Source organism: Mchenga conophoros, linkage group LG17 (assembly GCF_057382185.1).
Source record: "Mchenga conophoros isolate Kocher_MC1m ecotype Shallow Benthic linkage group LG17, M_conophoros_male_GT1.1, whole genome shotgun sequence".
Classification (NCBI taxonomy): Eukaryota; Metazoa; Chordata; class Actinopteri; order Cichliformes; family Cichlidae; genus Mchenga; species Mchenga conophoros.
In genome coordinates this window covers 5,210,452-5,219,882 of record NC_140542.1, presented here as the reverse complement: position 1 = coordinate 5,219,882, position 9,431 = coordinate 5,210,452, and the positions used below count along the sequence as shown (strand labels likewise).

The 9,431-nt window shown below is 42.0% G+C and overlaps 1 protein-coding gene across 5 annotated transcripts; it reads right to left on the bottom strand.

Annotated features, from left to right (window-relative positions):
* Window positions 1-1,859: 1,859 nt before the first annotated feature.
* Window positions 1,860-8,806, bottom strand: pfkfb3 (6-phosphofructo-2-kinase/fructose-2,6-biphosphatase 3). Of its 5 annotated transcripts, none has more exons than XM_085251734.1 (16): window positions 8,555-8,806; window positions 6,830-6,955; window positions 6,567-6,663; window positions 6,401-6,467; window positions 6,236-6,310; window positions 6,090-6,146; window positions 5,854-5,978; window positions 5,536-5,743; window positions 5,285-5,431; window positions 5,084-5,188; window positions 4,856-4,985; window positions 4,617-4,744; window positions 4,293-4,481; window positions 4,090-4,112; window positions 3,680-3,730; window positions 1,860-3,124 (listed from the first exon to the last, which is right to left on the bottom strand). In XM_085251734.1, the coding sequence occupies exons 1-16, from the start codon at window positions 8,622-8,624 to the stop codon at window positions 3,118-3,120; spliced, it is 1,605 nt and encodes a 534-aa protein (XP_085107860.1). In that variant the 5' UTR covers window positions 8,625-8,806; the 3' UTR covers window positions 1,860-3,117. The 5 variants fall into 5 exon arrangements, with proteins under 5 accessions (XP_085107860.1, XP_085107858.1, XP_085107862.1 ...); XM_085251732.1 differs by having other exon boundaries at window positions 6,830-6,958; window positions 8,555-8,803; XM_085251736.1 differs by lacking the exon at window positions 3,680-3,730 and having other exon boundaries at window positions 6,830-6,958; window positions 8,555-8,802.
* Between the last annotated feature and the right edge of the window lie 625 nt (window positions 8,807-9,431).

Sequence of the window (9,431 nt, the reverse complement as noted above, 5' to 3'; positions counted from 1 at the left end):
CAGCCTAATTAAGCTTTTTGACGACTGGCCCTTAAACTGAGGTGAATCATTAGCATACAGGCTGAGATCAAAGGTCACAGATCCATTCATGTGCTGAACAAGTAGCACTTCTAGCGAAGGGTGTCTACTGCAGATGGTTATTTACCATTCTAACCAGCAGTCTGACGACTGTCTTGTCATAGAAAATAAAATGAACAATTTGTACTTCACTTTATAAAAAATGCTCTAATGTATGAGGTCTCATTTATACCAAAAAAAATACTTCTATTCTATTGTCTACTGTCTACTTCGCTTGGGACAAAACTATGTCAACAACCAATGTTTTGTCAGTTGTCCTGACAAAACATTGGTTTTGTTTCCTGTCGTCGGCCTGAGCCTTTCTGTGTCCTCATGTGTTGTTTTTCTGTATTGTTATGAATGCTGTCCTCAGGGGCCCTTTGTGCTCTTCTTTAGGGCGTTCTGATGAGTCGTTTAAATGTGTTGCTGTCTTCTTCCTTTGGTTTGGCTGGCGTTGTTAAGCAAGTAGTTGGATTTGAATTTTGCTTGACTGTTTCCTTACAGAATAAGTCTTCAAGGAACCCAGAATAGCTGCATAAAGATCAAGTGAAATCAGCCAATAGTTTCAGCATGCATTGAACAACAATGTAATTTATATTAAATAAATTATATTTATTTCTAATCAACTTAGTTATATCCTGTTTTAAAATGTATTGTATGACTGTGTGTATAATCAGTTATAACTAATGCCCAATTGTCCAAATGTAAACTACTATACAAAAAATTAAACTTGTTTATGGTTAAAGCAACACAGAATGCAAAAAGGTGGTACAAATAGAGCTCAAAGTTGAATGAATAAAAGCATGTTTAGCTAAAAGTTTCAATAACAGAAACAACATGCACAACATGAGTGCACATAATTTTGGTACATGTGAACCTCCATATATCAACATGTTGATGTTTAGCAGTGTAATATGATGACTACTGTGAAGCTTTGGTGTTGTCCATTATGGATAATCCTGACCACCCTCTGCACCATTTACTCCACAAGCAGTGGAGAACCTTCTCTAACAGACCGATCCAGCTCTGCTGACACAAGGACAGTTACTCTGTACAAATGCAACATTTACCGTGATAACAGTTCATCACAACACTTTACACACAGCAAGGAAGTTCTGTTGTGCTGCATTGACCACCTAATGTCAGTGAATACTTATTCTGATCTTCACTCAAGTCATCTTAATTCCTGTTTTTGCCTTGCCTATATTGATACATTACTTTGTATGTGTATTTAATTTTCAGATTTACTTTGCTTTTGTTTAATCCAGATATTTTTCTCGTATTGTGCTATATGGCACTCTAGTTATGTCAAGTATACATTTACCTCATCTGTGCTATAGTGTAACTTTCAGCATGCTAACTCTTGCTGCAAAGCCATTATGCTGGCAGAAATAACTCACGTCATGCTAGCACTGCACTCTGCTTTTGTACCATGCCTTCTGTAATTTGTGGCTATAATGTAGCTTGCCATCACCAGTGTATGAGTGTGTGTGGATGGGTGGATGACAGGTTGTGCAAAGCACTTTGGGGTCCTTAGGGACTAGAAAAGCGCTATACAAATACAGGCCATTTACCATGCAACAAAATTTGCACTATTAACTCAACCTTCTTTTAGAAAAACAAAAAAGAGAAAAAGTGTCAGGCTTATCAGTGCTAGTCATTACTTCCTGAGTCCATTTTAGGCTGATAAGCAGCTTGTAACTCTGTGCAACTCCGTGACTCATGTGAATAGGTGAGACAGCCAGAACATGCAATGTCATGCACACATTAGCTCCATAAAAGGAACCAGAGTAGCCGGAGCATTATTGGATATGGGCCAATGAAAACAAACAGGGTTTTTCCCCCATGAAGTGAATTTAATGGTTCAACAAAAGGGAGAAAAAAAAAAAAAGAAAAAAATTGCACAAAATATAATAATGTACAGTTCTATCAAAACAGAGTGTCTTTCCCTCTGAATACTTATTCACAACTACTTAAAAATAAATAAGGAATATAACAAAACACTTTTACAAAAAGAAAACATTTCAAGTATCTCAAGCAAGCCTGATACAGCAGTTTTCTGCACAGGCGTCACACTTTCCATTCAGTCACAACACAGTATTACAAAGAGTTACACACATTTTCATCAAGTCTCCCCACAAGGGTTCCAAGTCATCTCCCATACAATGTCACTTACACCATATGTACACTAAGATTTACAGAGCTATTATTAACAGCACGCATTTTAACAAAAATATAGGTGCTTAACTTTGTGCGTAGCAGACAATGAGAGCAAAAAGAAAATAAACTTGAAGTAACGTTTCCCATCAGAGACATCTCTAATGATCAGCGTGCACTGTGGCACTGAAACTAAATGGAGAAATTAAATATTGAGATGACATGTAGAGTTCATGGGTGAAATGTGGCGCCTCTCATGTAACGAGTCTGGAGAAAAATGGCGAGAAGCAGCATTAGGCTTGCAAAACAAGCACTACAGGCACTCTACGGCAAAGATCACCTCCATCATTACTGTGCAGTAACATGAAAAACAAACTGACGAACAGAAGCAAAATGTTTCGCCACTGTGCAAAACATTGCTCATTGTGTAGTGTCAACATACAAACCAATCAATTACATAACTTTCAAAAGAAAAAAGAAAAACATGAGTACGTGAAAATACAGTGTACAACTACTACAAAGTTGACAATGTAAACTAAAGACAAAAAAAAAAAAAAAAAAAAAAGTTCTCTGCGAAACAGTCTTTGGTCTCTCCAAAGCAATAAACCACAATAAATTGGTTTCCATCAGAGATGCAAAAGTTCTATAAAATATTTTTCAAAAACAGATTCAATCACAGAAAAAAGGAAAAAAAATTGAGACATCAATTAAATACAATAACTGTGTTTTGAACAGTAAGACGTGCAGCAACTTGTGTCCTGGGCTTTAAGGAGGAGAGAAGAAGTCGATTTTGGAGAACAACAATTTTACTTTGATGATGTTGCACCGACTCTTCAATGATCCACATGTCGGTAATGTTTCACTGGCAGGGCTGCAGGATGTCATGGCAACCAGGTGAGCTCATCAGGTTCTGCAAACAAAACAGAAGTTTAGATTCACTTTGTACTGCGGCAGCTGTGCACTACATAGCTACTATACAGATCCATAACACAAAAGGCAGCAGTCTTACGCAAAGAGTGGCCTAAGATAGTGTAATGTCTTAACCACACGTTACGTCATGCAGGTTTTCTCAGCCCTAATCTGCTCTTTGATATTTTTAGGTGCTGTGAAAACTTGCGTCGAGTTTGCCACTGTGCAAATAGGTGGCTGCATCGCTTTAATCCTTGGGTGATTATGACAACATGCACACAAATGCACACACCCTGCACCGTCATTCATGCTTTTCCACTGCACCAGCAAATCCTATCCTCATGCCACCAGTGAAGTGTACTGCTGTTGCATATTCAATTATACAATTAAGTTTGTTTACAGATGATTTCGAACATGGCTCCGCTCAGCAAATAAAAAACACAGAACAGTTTAAGCCAACTCATCCTACTTTGCTGTGGTTGGCAGATTTAAGTAATGCACTGATGTGGCTGCTAGAAGAACTGAAGAAACTGCATAACCTTTAAAGTGTGTTTACCTTTGAAAGACTAAGAGCGAAACCACCTTTAGATAGTGGAGGATGGTGCACCTTTAAGCAGCACAAGACAGGCCGAGAATAGACCAAAACACACAAAGACAAGAACAGGACAGTCAGCATGAGGATCAGGAGTGTAGTAGTGATGAAAACAGGTTGGAATGACAGGAATGCTAAACAAAAACGTGGGAGTTCCCCATGAACTAAGAACTTCCCTTTTCCCGTTGCTTCCACAGGCAGGATTTTGTAACAAATCATCATTTCCCATTACTCAAGTTTAGATTAGAGTTATTATTAATACATTGTTTTTCCTGTAAAACAGTCGAGTACTGTGGAAGTCCGGAAAAAGAAATGTCATTGAATACGACACAGCACACAGTAGAAGAGGCTGACAGAATATCCTGAATACTTACAGGCAAACTTTGCCCAGCCAGTGCTAAGAGGTGTGGAAAAGGAGGAGAGGGCAGAGGGGAAAAAAAGAAAAAAGGACGAGAAGTAGTGTGAGTGAACGCATGCAGAAAGCTGTCAGGAAGGAAACGCATCTGTGACTCGTCACTTCCTGAATACTGTTCAGCTGGATATCCAGTATAATTTTAAAGGTTTTGATAATCCCCACCTGTCCAGGGAGAGTGAGGGGTATGTGTGATGGGCTGCAGAGGGCCAGCGCAGAAACAGAGGGGGGCAACTCCTGGATTGGGGCCTCGTCCAGGTCGTCGATGCGAGGTTTCTTAATGTTGGACTCTGGGCTGGTAAGGGGAGTCACGCTGTTCCTCCTGATCAAGGTGCCAGGACCTCTCTTAACGTCCTGCAGGGAACCAAAACAAACAGACTTGATGGTCAAACACATGCATGGAGTTTCATGAATAAGGACAATGAACAGCAGCTGCTCAGACACAGGAAGTGACAATGACTCCAGCTCTCAGAAATGAGCTCCCATTACCTCTGGTCGCTCCCTGTGGGTGTTTACTGCCTCCACATTCAGGGAGATTGACTCCACTTTGCATCCATAAGCAACTGGGGTGAGTTTGAGCACCGTGTGGAGGGGACACTTCAGGTAGGGCATTTCATCTGGAATAACAAATGGCAAGGAAAATATAAATAACGATTAAAAACGCATGCGAGGACACATTTGGATTTGACCTTGAACCCAGGCGGGTTTGTGGGATTTGGAGTACCCACCTGCACTCTTATCCAAGAAGTAGGCCAGCAAGCAGCGCATGACGGCCTGGTGGCAAATAACCAACACGTTCTCTTGCCTCTCCAGCTCCATGATGACTGGCTCGACCCGCTGCACAAGGTCCTGGTAGGACTGCAGAGGTAGAAGGGGAAGGGGGGGGGGGTTAAAAAACTATTTGCTTTACATTTTATGAGGTAAAGTGTCAATGCACCAAACGGCTGCTCGTGTACCTCTCCAGCAGGGTAGCGGTAATAATATTTATCGTCATCTCTCAGTGCAAACTCCTCAGGGAATTTCTCCTTCACTTCATCGTACGTCATCTCCTCACAGACTCCCTAAAAGAACACACCGCGCACGTAGTCAGCTTAGACATGATGTGCAATTAGCAATGTGTAATACAACCTAAAAATACATCTTTGAGTGACACTCACTGCATCAATCTCATTAAGAGCCTTCCACTGCTCGTACGGGACTCCGAGGTGCTCGGCAGTCTGGATGCTGCGACACAGCTGGCTCGTCCAGACCTTCAGGTCCTTCAGCTGCTGCTCCTCCACAAATCGAGCCAGGGCGGATGAAAACTACAGCAGGCAAAGCAGTAGTCATATTATCACCTGGTGTTCATTATGAAAGGTTTAAAAAGTATCAGCTGAGCAACTGGAAGCTCTTATGCTCTCTTTTGTACCTGTTTGCCATGAGGAGAGAGGCCAGCGTCACCCCCCACCCTTCCCTTCAGATTGTCCGTGCTCTCCCCGTGCCGACACAAGTAGATGGTTCGGGGCTGGACGTGGATGTTCATCAAGTAGTAAACGATCTTGCTCTGAATGTGATCCTGGATGCGGTTGACGAGAAAACGGCGACCCACATCGATTACCTTGATGAAGGAGAGATCCCTGGGAGAAGACAGGATGCAAATGATTCATCTGAAGGTTTGCAATGAGGCGACATAACCAGCAAGAAAAATCTAAGCCGCGAATGAAATTTTAATTTTATTTTTTTTTACCTGTCGTATTGATCTGGGTCCAGAGGCTGGTAGCTCTTTTTGTAGCATTCGATTCTTTTCTGGAAATCCAGCATGGCTTCAGTCTTGTTACAGTCCCGGTAGTCCGGGCAGGACACCTTCACTTCCTGCGTAGGAAGGAAAACTGTCAGACGGCGAACAACATGCCTGATGCCAGAGATTTGTGAGCATTGTGTAAAAACAGCACAGTAATGTCTGAGGTTATATTTGTGACTCACCATGATGTTCGACGCAATGACGCTGGGATCATCGCACACAGACTCGATGAAGAAGATCTAAACATAAAAGTGAGACTTTGTTTAGAAAGGTGCTCCACATCACTGATTCAGTACTTTGGTACTCCGATAACATTAGCAGCATGTACCTTAAAATCATTCTCTTCCCCGAACTTGAGGATCATGTCTCGCCTTTCTCTTGTTGTGTTGGTAGCGTCAAAGACCTACAAAAAAGGAGAAAGGTTTAAGAAAAGCTTCACCACAGGATAAGGTTGTTACAGAAACAAGTTATTTGAGAAAATGGGAAAACTCACCGCTACTTGGCCACCTTCGTCCTTCAAATAGGACCTGACATCTCTCAAGGCTGCTAAGGCACACTGCCTGAAAAGCAATGATAAGAAACGTTTGTTTTCTTCTTTTTTTAAATAAACAAAATATGTTTTTATTTGGGGTGTTTGTGTAACATGAGGGGAGACTTACTGCCTGATTTTCACAGCACACTCATTGTCAGGCTTGAAGAAATCATAAGAGCTGTAGTTCTTGACTGCTTCTCTGCGGTACTCTCCTACATTGAAGACTGCAACACACACGAGGAAGACAAACAAGTGTGAACACAATCTCCTGGAATTGGAAACATGAGCTGATGCCATTTACTTCCAGGACCACAGTGTTACTGTGAAACTGATAAGCTACTGAACAAATAGGAACAGTGTACAAATGTGTGTTGCCGTCTGTAAGCATACCTTTGGTGGGCATGCCGATCCAGTTGAGGTAGCGGGTGAGTTTCCTGGACATGTACGTCTTGCCCCTAGCTGGCAGACCCACCATGACAATGACGGTGGGTGGGTTGGCGAAGTGGGGAGCACCACCTGCTGTAGAGACATTGTGAGATATCACAATTGCGCTTGTTTGCAAAACGTAAAACATGTTTTGTGTGTTTAACTTCAATTATTCTAGGGGTCTTTTTGGTCCCCTAGGTCCCATCTCTTTAAGGCAAGCCTCTCTTTAAGCCAACAATACGCTGATCGGCTGCTCATCGTAAACATTTGATGAGCAAGTGGCTGGGGCTTCTGTGGTCACAGATGACCATAACAGACATATACCCTTATGTAACTTATGTGAAGTCAGTTTTTTGCTCCAGTGATTAGCTGAACATATACCAATCTCATTATTTGAAACTTCGACAGTATGCAATGCTTTTAATTACTCACGTTCAGCTTCAACCTCACTGCACATCTGACCCACTTCTGTTAGCCTTCACGAGCCAGGACAATTTGTGTTCACATGACCAGATATACAGTAAGCCCCCCACCCCCAGAGGCTCATGGGAGATTTTACAGGGCTTGCTTCGTGTCACGCCTGCTGCCTCTCCGTCCGTGCAGCATCAGCCATTCATCTTCAAATAGGCCCACGCATCCCCACAGCACTGCTAATCTTGTTTCCACAACACAAGTGCTTAAACGGAAAGACGGATCAAATTTTAAGGAGATGCTCAGACATCAGAGTCAGCCTTCTCTGTGTTGAACCTCCATCGTTCACAACTGATCACCAATAGTTTTAGGTCTTATGACAAAAAGGTTCAGTTGGATAAATTTGCAGGTTTATCTCTGGATCAGACCTAAAACAAAGCTTAAGCCAAACTCCCAGCACTGACAGACGATTGGTGAACCATGTGCAAAATCCTATCAATAATCAGTCAGAAGCAGAATGAAGTAACCAGTGCATTCATGTGTATTGGAAGTGGGGTAAAAATACTGTTATGTTGATTTTTTTTCTAAACTTACTAATAAGAAATGTGCAAATGATTGTAACAGCACACAAAATATCAAAGACCAAAAAGGGAGAAAAAAAACCCCACACACCCACACACACACGAAATTCGCTTTACTTCTATCAAATAGGTCATTTCCTTTAGCATTTAATTCAGTTGTAAATGATCCAGAAGCAAGAAAGCAACGGCTTCGAGTCACGGGCATTTGCCGATTGACCAACCAGAAAACGGAACCAGCATCGGTCGCAGGTTGCGCGGGGGAGGGGAACGCACAAACCATGGCAACAGGAGCTTTGTCAGGCCGGAGAGAGGTCGTGACGTGTTGCACGTGCTGCGCGAGACCACCAATCAATGAATGAATGATGCCGGTTTTTCGACTTGGCGATTTAGAAGACCGGCGTACGCGGCAGGTGCAAAGACTCAAAAATATTGGACCAAAACTGCAATTCAGTCACAAAAGTAACACTACGGGGTTGTTTTACAGCAATGCAGCGACCTGGTGACGTGATAAGCATTCATACGGCAATACCCACCCAGCACCACACTCACATGTCGTCAGAAAAAAAACAGAAAGAACTAGCTTGATTAGCGTACGTTAATACGCGAAAATACATTGAAAATACCAGTTATCGTTACATTTAAGAAACTACTGAGGTACCCACGAGCAAATAATAATATAATATATGCAGTGTTTTACCTCTCCGCCTGTCATCCTTTGTGGGAACCCAGATCTTTTGGATCCTGTTCTGGGTGAGCTCTCTGGGCATTCCTTTGGGCCTTATGAACTGCACAGCACACAGGAGAACTAAGACGCTTAAATCCCGTCGATAAAAAGACTTCGAAGAGCCGGAGGCGATGTAAAACTAGAGCGTAGTTCTTCCGTTCAGTGTGTTCAGCGTACTGACCGGTGCAGAGCCGGGTTTAATCTACCGGCCTGTGCCACACATCCGCTATTTAACTCCGCCCGCGCGGCCGGCAGACAACGTGACTTGGGACGCGCGCGCGCAAGCACATACGTTCACACATATTACACGCGCACACAAGCTGCGCCACAGCGCCACTCTGTGGCAATCCTTAGAACAGCACTTAATACGTAACCCCTTTTTCATTATCGACATTGTGTGCAATAGTTCTTAAACCGACTGCAATCCACGGTATATTACTCATTTCATTCTATTTTTAGCAGCGGCGCCAGCGGCGGGTATAACTGATATCTGATATTTATTAATTAAAGCTCCATGTGGTTCTCTAAGACTGATTTTCAAATATTCCTGAAGCTTTCTGCTGTAGGTTTATTTTTAAAATATTTTTTACCATTTCAAAATGCAGCATTGCCATTAATTTCCATTTTGTCTCGGTCTAACGTGTAGTGTGAATTAACAATTTTTCTGTGTATTTTTGTGTATTCATAATATTTTCGAATATTATTGTTTTTATATTTTTTAGGATAATTCTGATAAAGTTTTTATAAAAGGGGGCTATTTATGCGTTTTATTTTATTTATTTATTTTTATTTTATCAAAGAACGATTCGAAATTGATACGATTTCATGTATGAAACCTCCACGTCCGCGG

Coding starts and splice junctions, on each gene's coding strand:
- pfkfb3 (XM_085251732.1), bottom strand. CDS start 8,624: ATGCCCAGAGAGCTCACCCAGAACAGGATCCAAAAGATCTGGGTTCCC. Junction 6,147..6,235: donor GGGAAGAGAATGATTTTAAG/GTACATGCTGCT, acceptor TTTTATGTTTAG/ATCTTCTTCATCGAGTCTGT. Junction 3,731..4,089: donor TGGCTGGGCAAAGTTTGCCT/GTAAGTATTCAG, acceptor TGCTGCTTAAAG/GTGCACCATCCTCCACTATC.